The 12,607-nt window shown below is 34.4% G+C and overlaps 1 protein-coding gene across 1 annotated transcript; it reads left to right on the top strand.

The window, feature by feature from the left end:
• The first annotated feature begins 95 nt into the window (after positions 1-95).
• LOC113669839 (uncharacterized) lies at positions 96-10,151 on the top strand. The gene is made up of 10 exons (XM_027185912.2): positions 96-269; positions 384-655; positions 1,375-1,461; positions 2,343-2,498; positions 2,906-2,937; positions 4,364-4,541; positions 5,223-5,338; positions 6,078-6,227; positions 6,849-7,006; positions 7,712-10,151. Exons 1-10 carry the CDS (start codon positions 131-133, stop codon positions 7,927-7,929), a joined length of 1,506 nt encoding a protein of 501 aa, XP_027041713.2. The 5' UTR covers positions 96-130; the 3' UTR covers positions 7,930-10,151.
• The last annotated feature ends 2,456 nt before the right edge of the window (positions 10,152-12,607 follow it).

Here is a 12,607-nt window from a genome sequence, read left to right as displayed (position 1 = left end):
GGAAAGTTGGTGAGGGTCTCAGTATTTGAGGACGATATAAGAATGCTTTACACAGTGTAGGTTATTAATTTCGCATTGCATGGAGGGATTTCTTGCGAGAACGAGATAGACTGGGGTCGACGAGTCACAAATGGCGGGCAAACCGTCGAACGACGCTAACCTGTTAGGAGTCACTTCGGAATGGTTCCTAGATTATTGTATTTATCAGCTTTGGAAGGAATTCAAAGAAAAACACTCATTTTCTGGCTTCTGGAGAAACGCTCTACAGGGTAAGTTTTGTCAAGAATTCAGTGCAGAATTCCTTCATCGAAGGTAACTTTACCTTGTTGGTAAACTTAAATTTTGTCTCTGTTTACAAACTGACACGTGCTTACTTTGTACAGATTACTTGTTAAGTGGTCGACACTCTGAAGTAGGGAAAGAACTCTCAGATAAGCTCAATTGCATCAGATTTATTATTGGATTGTGGGAGTGTCAAGAAGATGATGTTGGTGGAAGTCAGGAAAGTTCCCCTTCTGACGATGAAGGTCACTGTGAACAAATCGAAAAAGGGATGCTGGGACCGGAATGTCTGAAATTCTTCGAAAAAGTAACGTGCATCTTTCCGTTTTCTCAGGCTGAGCGGTCTCATATGAAAAGCAGTTTAAAGTTACAGGTAATGATTTTGTATCGTAGTTGAGCCACGATTAAATATCACTCGCGAAACAGGCTGCTCCTAGCTGAAAAGGTTGATGACGGCAGGTGTCAGCCTAAGCTGATACCTACCGGCAGCTCGACCCTAATACCTAATGTCACGAGAATAAAGGAAATGACCACCAACTAAAGAAGCTCTTGATTGTTAAAAAAATTACCTTTGTCAGCTCCTTAGGAAATGTTTAGAGGACAGTATGGAAAATAAGCCTTCTGATGTTAGAGTGTATTAGAGATCCACAGTTCATTGATTTGCCAGCTTTGACATCTATCAAACTCAGAATGGTCAAGATAGTGGAGTGTTTATGAGCTTGAACCCTGCCTGTTTATCACTGAAATGTTTACAGCTTATTAGCATCATCTGTGAGCTAACTTACAACAAATGAAACTTTTAATTCAGAACCACCTTAATTTTTTGATAATTTTTTGGTGCCTCTCAATATGTTTCTCAGACTTCGTTGTCTGCATAGTGACAACTCTGATTTTTCTGAAAAATTTTTCCCCTTTTATTCATTTATAACTAAAAATTACAAAACTTTTTTGAGCCATCCAACAGTAAGCTTCAGCCACTTGCCCATGTTGCCTTCTCTGCTTTAAAGTAATTTGGTACTTCACAGGAATTTTGACAGAGTTCATCAATTAATTGATTAATGATTGATTAAAACTTATCTCTTTTCCTCACAGATCATCCTATCATGTTACAGATGTGGTGACATTCAAAGTGCTGAAAACTTGTTTTCTAGATTGTACAGTGAGAATGGTTATGATGAAGTAAGTTACATGTAATTATTGCTACATTTTACCATTTACTGGACATACTACTCAATTTACTGTAGAAAAGTACAAGGCTAAACTATTCATCCAAGAAAAGTCTAACAGCCAAGGACATATTCACAAATCCCCTTCTTTGTGTTCAAAGTATATTCTAGTAAAAAAATCTGTCAATAGTAGTTGAGAGAGTGCTTTTCCCATTTGTTGTAAGGGAATTTATGGGATCAACTGTAGGTTTATCTCAGTCAAATGGTGTGTTTTGTCGTCATTTGTATATGTTTTTCTGTTGAAAGGTTGGCATTCACACACATAGTTTTTTGGTTGAAGCCTTGTTTCTCACCAATAATTGTGATAGTTCCTTTTTGAATTACTAAGTGGTGTTTCTCTTTGAGCTCCTGAAATAGTTGGCTGATGGGTTGATTAAGCAAGTTGGAAACATGGGGTTGAAATCAATTATATAGGCAGACACTGTTTTCAGAAATGAAAGTGTTTATATCTAACATACTTGGTGCTCTGTGAATGGACGGTAGTATCCTATTTAGCACAAATTGGGCCAATATGTCTTGGACAAGTTTGAAAAAGTTGGAGTGATGTTTGTTACAGTCCAAAAAAATTTGAGCAACAAATTAACTTATGGGAAATTGATCCTAAAAGCACTCCCTTAACTATTGTCAGTTTTTTATGAAAATCTTATGTTGTATTTTTTATTGTCCCATTTAAAATCTGCCATCTCCGTAAAGACTATATAGAAGCTATGTTTAGTACATGATTTACAATACAGAGTTTTGTCTGATACTGTGGCAATAATTTTTTCAAGATATTGCTGTTAAATTTTTATTAATATAGACCCAGCCAAGGTATGATTGATTTCTTTTTAACAGGAGTATCAAGATGACCTCAGGGAGTTATTTCAATCTGAGAATGATACGTTCATAGAAACATTTTTGGGAAAGCACACATATGAAAAGTTTCTCAACCAAGTTCAGAAGTTTTTTACTCCAGCATGGAAAAAGTTTGAAATTCCAGTTTTAGAAGAGGTAAAAAAATTAACTCCTATATCTTATACATTTTGCTGTACCTAGTTGTAAGGAATCAAGGATATGAATCCTGAAAAAATCCAGATTTTTCTTGAGTACAGAATTAATCTTTTTGGGAGAACCCCTGACAACTGCTATTCTGCTCAGGCTATATCATTTTGAGTGCAACCTTGAGTGGAAAATGAAAATGATGGTTTGGAAAAAAGTGTGAAAAGTCTTAAATTTTGCACTCTGTTGTGTGTTTATGAATCCTGTGTGAAGCATTATTGCTAAGTGACCCTCCATCACCTTAAATATTTAGAACAATACTGTAGTGTACCAATGTTAAGCTTAGTTTTCTCTTTTCCCCTTTATAAGTGAATAGTATCATTATAGTAAGTTTTACTTTCAATTCTTGCTTATTTTAGGCACCTTTGCTGGAGAATGCAATCAAAGAAAGGTATGTCCTCCCATTTTAGGCCTTGGGCTTTGCTCTTTCACAGAGAGAAATCTCTGCAGACAAATATGAACTGAAGTATATGTTTTAGGCCAAATGGAAGCAATTTTTAGGTATACACGTAGAGGTTATGCCATGCCTTCCATAAGTAGTTTCTAAACCTGAATGAAGAGATAATTATCATATTTTTGAATTTGGGTTTTTCATAACACTTGGAAATTATTATAAATTCCTAGGTTTTTGTCATGTACCTCATCCTTTGGCTTTGGCAGTTAACATGAATTCAGACTTTGTTTATTCTTACTGTTTTGCTTAACCTTATCCAGTTAAAATTATTTTGTTGAATGATGATAAGAATATGCCAGTTGTGGTTGTCTCCATTTGATTTCATCTCAATTACTTGGCTTGATAAAGTTAATATGGTTGATCACTCTCTCCCTGAGGCTTATATAATACTTTCTGAATACATGGAAGGTCAATTTTAACTAACAGGTCAAGGGGTGAATAATAAATAGTAAGGAGATCACTAAACATGATGAAAATACACTGAATGATATAGAATAAGAAATATGGTTAATTCAAGCTCAGCTTAGCTGTCGAAAAATGATAGTTATCATTTGTCTGTGACCAGCGTAGGGAAAAAATTCCATATCTTTCTTACAGGAAACCTTCATTCTTGATGCTAATATTGCTCAAAAGGCTCTAAATATATTAAATATGCATGGATTCATGCAATTGGAAGGATATGTCTCCCAAAAGAATCATGTCTGTGTTCCAAACATTTTGAGGACCATTGCTTCCATGAATCATACCTAATGGAAGAATGGATAGCTTTGTTTACAATAGAATGACTGGATACATATTTGATAACAGAAGCCCAGCAACTATCACATGTCATTATTTCAGAGTGCCTTAGGCACCTAATAAGATGGTGGATGTGGAAAGTTCAAACTTGCTGTGAAGTGTGGTTTTGAAGGCTGAAAAAATTTTACTAGTTTAGAGGAATAATTTTTAAGAACCAAATATCTTGTATTTGATACATTTATAGCCTTTTGAGTTAAATGTTTGCTGTAAGAGTGGAGGTTCCCTTTAATGCCCATACACTCTTGTGACATTGATGGCCCCAGCAGTATGCAAGTGTTTGCTGTAAGAGTGGAGGTTCCCTTTAATGCCCATACACTCTTGTGACATTGATGGCCCCAGCAGTATACAAGAAGCTTGTTGTACATAATCATGTATATTTCTTAGCTTGCCAAATATTTTTCTTTTGTTCGGTGGCAGAACAATAGAGCACAAAAGCAGCAAGTCAGGGGCTTAATTTAACATGGTGTACTCAGATTTTTTTTGTGTAGAACAAAAAAAGTGAATGCTAATTGTCTTAGGTGATTAATCTGTGTTATAAGTGTAAGAAATGAATTTACTCTTATAGGCCCAGGATTGATGCAAAAACAATAAAAGCCCTTTACTTTGCTTGGGATACATCAGATGAAGTTGAAGAAAACTGGAAAAGTATTGTGGAAGGAACCCATCCTGATATTAGCATTTTGAAGAAAAAAATTGGTAGAGGAAAGATAAAAACAACATCTCCAATTTTACCTCAACAAGGGGTATGATAATGGCATTTTTTTAGACCAATGACATGTTAACTGTTAGATAATGCAAGTGAGAAACCCATGTTCCTTTGTTTGAGACCAGAATACCATAATGATTGCTTTTATCTACCTGTGACATGTACAACAAAGGGATCTCAAACTCCAAAGTTTCCCCTGGGTTCTCATGTGGTTATGTTATGTGTGTTTATTTTTGCTTCTTCTTTAAGAAATTTGATAGTGTTTGAAACTAAGTCAATGTAATGCCCCACTTATCTCCAAAACAAGTAATACAGAGTCAGTTTTGTATGTCCTGGGAAAGTAGAAATGCAATCAATACATAATTTTCTCAAATACAGCATGTTTTAAAAGTTAATTGTCTCTCAGCATGAAGAGTGAACCATTTGAGAAAAAATTGTCAAAATCTGCTGAGTTACAAAACTATAGAGTTGATGTCACCTATAACCTTGTTTTTGTCTAGTGTTCTTCAGTTTAAATTCAGAATATGCAGATATGAAAGTTACTGAGTTGAGCTTAAACATAAACAAAATATCTGGGTGGGTGTGGGGGGTGTTGGGGGCGGTGTGTGGGAAGGATGGGTTCCTAGCTCTTGAACTGACTTTATCTACTCTACCCCTTTACCTATGTGACAGGGGAAAGCATTCTTCATCAAATCTAAGGTATTCTTTCTTCCCAAAGGTTACAAAAAGCAATGCAGAAGCAAGTAGCACAACTGCAGGGAGTAGTATGGTACACAGGATTCAGCAATGTCAAGTAGTAATCAATAATTTGAAACAATCATCTAAAAACCTTTTGTAAGTGCTTCAAGCTTTCTTCTTTGTTAAATTCCTATTTTTTGGTAATAACCTTTACCACACATTTGAATGTGGAGAGTTGGTCTACAATTATGCTGCAAATGAACTTTTCCTTATGGAAAAATGTGGCAAGCATATTTTGTGGGGTATTGCAATGTTTTAACTTTGGACTTTTGTGTACCTCTAAGATTTGTAGGTTGAAAAATATATTCTTCAGAAAATATTGACAATTCTTATTAGATCCTAAAGTATACTTTAGCTTCTTGCTGCTACATATTAAAGAGTAAGCCTTCTGCTGCCTGATTGTCAAGGATTGGGCATGTTTTTGTTGAAAAACCTCAAGCTTTTGAAAAATCTATTAGAGTATTTCATGTATCTTCACTAACACCCTCCCCTTGCCAAAGTTTTCGGTATGATTGGATTTAGACATATATTTTTCATTGCATTTTACAAGAGGTTTACAAATGATGTGTGAAAATGGAAGGGATGAAAATTAAGTTTTTATTCAGGCTCATTCTTTTTGTACCAAAGTCAATCATCAAGTACTTATGTTACTATAGCTGAGATTCTGCTGAAATTTGTTTGGTTGATTTTACTTCAAGGCTATGTTGTGCCTTATTTTTCAAAACATTTGAGTGGGTCATGAGGTCTTGCCTTCTGCTTTGACGGGTGACAAAATGTTCATAGATTACTATAGTTTTGTTTTCAACAGTTTTATTTTCTATTTCAATGACTTAAGCTCTGGAGTAAGTAAACAGCACTCTTATAATGTGGCAGCAAAAGCTGGGCCAAGAAGAGTTATCGATGACAAAAACAGTGACAATGACAAGAATGATGATGATGGGGAGAGTGAGAGGCATTGCAAGACCATTGTTGCTCTACCAGTCAGGTAGAAAGGATTTTCTCTAGCAGTGTTATTAGCCTTCATTTGCTTAAAGTAGAGATGTTTGTTGATTACCATTGATAACAAAGTTTTAGGATACCTCCCGTTTGGGAGTTTTATTTTTTAAAAGAGCTTGGTTACATTTTGTACAAAAATTTACCACAGGTGGTTTGATAAAAAATCAAAGTTCTGTAGTTTCATTGCTCCAAAATCTAAGGATTGACAGGAATTTTCATTTTAAGTATAGTAACAATGCTGGTAAGCATCATAGCTAAAATTGGTAATGAATCTATTTGTTCTGGTACTGAATATGGAATTTCCTAAAATGTTACAAATGAGCTGAAGGTTAGAAGAAGTAAAAAGGCACTAAGCTTACAAAAAGGCCACCTCTCGGATCTGGCATACATCTCTAACATTAAGCTTTCCTTTTCTATGAATATTTTGATAACTCTATGACAAATATGGTGAAGAGGGAGAATAGGGTTTATTGAAATGTTCTTCCAATTAACAAGTTTGCAGAGAGCTCAGTATTACAGGGATTGATGTGGTTTGATCAATGAAGACTCTGAATATTTAAATTGTTAATTCATGAATAGTAGTGATATTATTTTGTCATTGTTGACCTAGCATATCTAGCCCTAGTGGAAGTAATCAACACAAAAGAGAGAGGAAATCTTTAGAAAAACGGCCAATAAAGAGAAGGTATAATGAAAATCATAGCGATGCTGAAGAAATAGATTGGGCCTCAGACGACGAGGAAACAGTGTTTAAGCACAAATCAATTAGTAAGTCTTATAGCTGGGTATATCACTCTGAACAATTTAAAGTGTTCTAGCTAGATTAGTTTGATGAAACAGTCTTTCAAGTGATTGAAAAGGTTTTTTTATTGTGCAAAAAGTTATCACTAATAATTAAGAATTAATTCAATGAATTAATTCATTATCTATCATATTGTTCCATGGAAGGGGGCTTTTTTTCCAATCACGTTTGTGGGAGGGAGGATGGGAGCAGAGTATTTTAAAACTTGACTTGAAGTGGTATATAATTGGTGTATGATCACAATTAGCTCTACTCTTTGGAGGCCTATTTTTTAAATGGCCTTTTAGGAAATTTTTACTGACCGAATCCCCTCTTGAAAAACAAAAATGATAAATCAGCATTTAAGAGTCATTATTGTAGAGATATCATCTCCTTCCATTAGCTCTTACCTTGATTCAGTATAATGGTTCTTAAAATTAAAACAGAAATGAAATTTTTTATACCAACTGGGTCACTGCATCAGTCAATCAGAATATCATTCTGTGATACATATAAATCTGTGAAGTGTAGGGTAACTTTTGATGTCAATCACGGAGGGTGGGAGGGTTAATGTAAGGGAGAAATAACCTTTAAAACAAAGGGGAGATTTTTATCTGTGATGGTGGCTGTACAGTACAAAAGGTGCTTCAAACGCTTTCAGAAACATGATCTGAGATTATTTTCTTGTGCAGCACTTCCTTCCCCGGCTAAACCACGACATCTCAATATCAAGCTCCCTGTTGGTTCAGCAAAGAAGTTTTGGAGCGCTGATGAAACAAGATGGTTAGAAGAGGGTGTGGAACTATATGGCACAGGGAACTGGGCAAAGATACTGAAAAAGTATAACTTTGTTGGGCGAACATCAGTTAATCTCAAGGATAAGTGGCGTAATTTAAAAAAGAACAGTTGATAATGAGCATGTGGATGAATGAGATGGATAGTTTAATGTTTCTGTCTGTGATGTATATAGTAGTTTTTGTTTATTTATGGAAATTCCTTGCCATCAATATTTCTTGAAAAAAAAGAAAGGAATCTTTATATTTATATTTTATCAGATTATTTTGTGGAACTTTTAGTATGCTAGCTAGCACAAAAATCTCCAGGCTTTTTCAAATTCATCTTTAAATAAATTTACATCTGAACCTCTCCCATATATATATATATTTATATATATATATAATTATACCCATTTTCAAAAACATTCTCGTTTGAAAATATATTTGAAATATATATATGTATCTTTTGTTTTCTCACCAAGAAAGGTGATGAACAATGCAGGTATATTTCACATCAAGGGAACAAAATCTTTTTTGTTATAGTTTGAGAATTGCTGTGCCTACTAACATTGTCTTACACCAGTCTTTGCATGGTGCCGTCAAGTTCAGTAAGAAACCGAAATCTCAATGCAATCACAAGAATTTCAATATATGTATAATATATAGATCTAGAGAGAGTACTGTTGGTTTATTCAACACTATCTTCGCTGTTGTATGACTGCTTAATTATAGCCATAAAAGTCAAACATAACTGAAAAAGTAGGTTCTACAGTATATAATCTCACCAAGAAATGGCAAGAACAATAATGCAATTTATCCATATCTGGTTTACAACAGTATGCCTTAGAGTGACACTGTTTGGTGTGTACATCTGGAAGAGTTGAACAAATGCTGCTTTTCTTAAATTGTTGTTTTGTTATTATTATTGAATATGCAACAAAGCCTTTGTGAAATTTCCAAGTTAATGCGTTGTCTACTATGTTATTCACCACCAACTTATTTCAAAAGAGAAATGGTTAAAGATCACTGGTTCATAATTTATGCAATCATACAGGTATTTCACTGGAAAACTTGTCTACTTGACTACAGTTAAATTGTAGTCCCACTTTTTCACCTGCATAAATTGGATAACTTGATCTACATAATACATCTAAACAAATGGGCACTTAAAGCAAAAGAATCGTACAAAGGTGAAACAAAGTCTTTGGAAATTTTGACTATTGTACTATCCTTTTGAAAAATTGTCCCTTTAATTGATTCTGTTAACACCTTTTTTATGAGAAAATGGGTGTATATATATATATATATATATATATATATAATTATTATATATAATTATTATATATAATTATATATTTTTAACTATGTAATGATTTTTTGAAATCTTGATTTGAGTTTCCATCATCAAATTTCAATGTGTGACAAGCAATACCTGATCAAGCATGCAGGAATTTGGTTTTGTATTTATTTTACAAGTGGCAACAAATAAGAGAGTGAATTCCTAAATGATTGACAGTTATTTAATAGTCTCTTTTTTTATATGGTTTTTCTTATTGAAATGGAAAACACTCATTAGAAAGTCTAGACATTGATGTTTTAAGGTGTAAACAGCAGTTGAAGGTTGCTTGGCCTTTTCCCAAATATTTACAGAAAATTGTTTGTTTTTAGAACATAGTGGAACATTGTTAAGCTGCCATTTTCCAATTGATTTGTTGAGGTTAAGGTATGCTCAATGCAGTTGCATATGCTTTCCAGTAATAGTGAGCTCTCCTTCATAGATTTTTTTAATACCCTCTTTCTTAGGCTGAACTGATTTTGACTGACAGCAAGTCTGATGATTTGAGATTTATAGGTAACTTGAATGAACAGGGTGGAGAGTGAACGAAACTGCCAGAATGTTGTTTATTTACATAATGAACTAGATCTCCTCAAGCTTGACTGGGGATGCTGATTTTAGTTTTGATTATATTCATCAACTACACGGAATATTAACAGAGGTTGTAATAAATTTATTGGTGATATTGTGTTCCATATGCAAAACTTTTTTATATTGAATAGAATGTTTATTTTCTTGTGCATCTTGTAACCTACTGAGGTGATATCAGTAATCATCAGAGTGTATAATATCTTGTTTTATCATAGTCTATTTTTTAGATTTGATTTTTTTGTTGGTAGTTTTGATAATTTTCATAATTTTCAAAAATACATAGGCTAGATGTTCTGTAGTGTGATATATGAAGTCATTACTTGAAGGTTAAGTTATTTTCTCCTATTTTTTCCATTCTCATCTACCCACCAAACATACATGTATTTTGCACCCAATTAGCAACTTACCAATAAAAATTTTGACCAGGTTACACTAAGAGTCTCAAAGAAACCATCCCACTTCTTGGTGGTTTCAAGGCCTGCCTTCACCCTTTAACTCCCACAATCTGATTGTTAATTCTCCCCTCTAGCTGCCACACATTTTCTCATAACTTAGTTGTGAGAATTTGATATTATATCAAGATAACAACCTCTACCTGATAAGTTTAAGTATTTTTATAACCTTTTTGCTGGATAATGTATAGCTATTATAGGGAGAAGTAACATGTTAATCACTTTTGGGAGTTAAAAGAATCATTTACTCTTGGTTTCTTTGAGAGCTGGACTCTGAAATTTTAGATTGGACTAAGAAATCATATGTTTTGCTTTTATTGATTTGAAGTGTACTGTAAATGTTAGGGCTACTAGGCAAGTAGATACACTTTTTGTTCTTAATAGTGTAAGGTGTTGCTATTAGATTTTGGCAAGGTCTGAACCTTTTCCTTCCTCCCCCTTCAAAGCAAAGTTCAGCCAAGCAAGTGGCAAGGTTGCTAGTAACAGGGAAATGGTAACGAAACAAAGCCTTGTGGAGCAGTTGAACAGAAGAGTGGCAAGTTTTTGCCAGAGCAGTATTAATGAAGTGCAAGGATTAATCTGGAATTGCTTGGAAGTCAGTTTAATTTTACTCTGTGATTGCCTTAGCAAAGGTGAATAACTGAATGTGAAAGATTTGGGGCAAAAGACCTCCCTGCTGAAGTACTCATTGGCCAGTTATATGCAAGGCAATAGTCTGTCAGCTAACTCGGCTAAAATGCAATTGGCATTTTAAAAAAGACTACACATTTCATAGAGCAGTATTCAACTGGAAAAGTAAAGTCAGTTTGTGTTAGTAAATGGAAATTTGAGAATGTGATAATAGAAGGTTGGCATGTGTATCCATTATAAGTAAAATGTCGCAATGATAGAATTTAGGTTTAATTAAGCATCTCGTGCAATGCTCACTCTTTTAACTAATGGTAAGAATTTTTCATTTTCAGCCTTTCCTTTGGAATTGATGACAATGAAAAAATGTTGAATTTCAAAGTGTTAGATATGCTTACCAAAGCAGATTCAATTCTCAGTTATAATGTTCCGCATTCCATGAGGAATGAAAGGTTATTTGCCTTCAAGGTTCCTTTGTAGACAGATCCGACAGGAGGGAATTTTAAGTTAGCTTGACGAACTTTGACTTCAAACAGGAAATGGCTTATCTTAATAAGCACTCACAGAGCTGAATTTTGGATGGGGTCCATGAATTCTATTCAAATCCTTAATTGTGGTTTGGTAGAAGTTTGTATTGTTTCTATTTTTTGGCTTTTTAATGTCAATCTTGACACCTTGAACAGCTAAAATTGTCTGTCTGGGTGAGAAAACTACGCAATGGTCTTGCAAGTCTGGACATGTTAAAATGACACTAGTGACAGTTTATAATTTAAATACTGTCATGACTATGATAAAAAAATATTAAGTTACACTGGGGAGGAGAATGGACTGAAGTTGATTGATACGGAGCCATTAAAGTAAGAGAGAGTTAAAGAGAAAGAGGAGTATGAGCATGAATATTGTGCATTGATAAGAATCGACTGCACAAAATATCTCACTATTGGTTATGACTTTTTCAGATTTGGGTGGCCCTGAATAGGGCCGGTGTGTTGTCGTTGTTGTCTTGTCTGAATAATTGTGTCGCAGTCTTCTTTCTTCAGTCTTGCTGGCCTCAGTCTTTGATTTCTTGTAGTTGTGAGTTTTTAGCTATGGGGGTCCAAGCAGTCCAGTATTTTTATCTTTGGTTCAAGATCTAGCGAAGGAGATGAATCCATTTGTTGGCACTTCACACTTCCTCTACGTGGAAATACGTCGATCAGTTCTTTCTTCTCTTCAATCAGTCTGTTGTTGAGCGAGTCTTACAAGTCCTATCATATCTATTTTTGTTTCGTCAACTTTCCAGTTTAAAATATCCGATTTTCCTTACTTACTACTTAACATATTATCACTACTTTCTGCACCATCCTAAGGTTGAAACGTTCCAAAACCTAACAAAAATTTTTACTTTCTACCTGTGTCAAAAAGGCTAAGAAAAAAATTCATTTGAGTCGATCAGACATGAACAAATTACCAAAATTGAAACAAAGCAAAATGAATTTTACACGTCAATACAGCTAAGATGTTGTAAACTCGAAACTAAAACAATTTAAAAATTAGAACGTATGATAAATTTTCTCTTATTTACAAATATACAAATTTGTACAAAATCTACAAATTTGCTATAACGTCTCGGTCTTGATATATACACTAGAATAGCTTTTACTTTCGTTAACCGTCTTTGTCTTTGAGAAAGCTCACTATGACTCTACTCGAAGCAGCATTCTAAGATGTTGCGACATCGCCGCAAAATCTCCGTCGAGATTGTGGATGGGAGACGATATCCAGTGTGATGGCGGTTTGGGAAGAACACTTGGATGAGGTGGACTG

Source organism: Pocillopora damicornis, chromosome 2, assembly GCF_964200805.1.
Source record: "Pocillopora damicornis chromosome 2, jaPocDami1.2, whole genome shotgun sequence".
NCBI classification, from domain to species: Eukaryota; Metazoa; Cnidaria; class Anthozoa; order Scleractinia; family Pocilloporidae; genus Pocillopora; species Pocillopora damicornis.
The sequence above is the reverse complement of the archived record's forward strand: the minus strand, read 5'-3'. Positions and strand labels throughout refer to the sequence as shown.

Bases quoted from the DNA above. Each gene is read 5' to 3' on its own strand.
- LOC113669839 (XM_027185912.2), top strand. From the start codon at position 131: ATGGCGGGCAAACCGTCGAACGACGCTAACCTGTTAGGAGTCACTTCG. The intron at 4,542-5,222 runs GTATGATAATGG...TTCTTCCCAAAG, and splicing joins CAATTTTACCTCAACAAGGG to GTTACAAAAAGCAATGCAGA. The intron at 6,228-6,848 runs GTAGAAAGGATT...TTGTTGACCTAG, and splicing joins ATTGTTGCTCTACCAGTCAG to CATATCTAGCCCTAGTGGAA.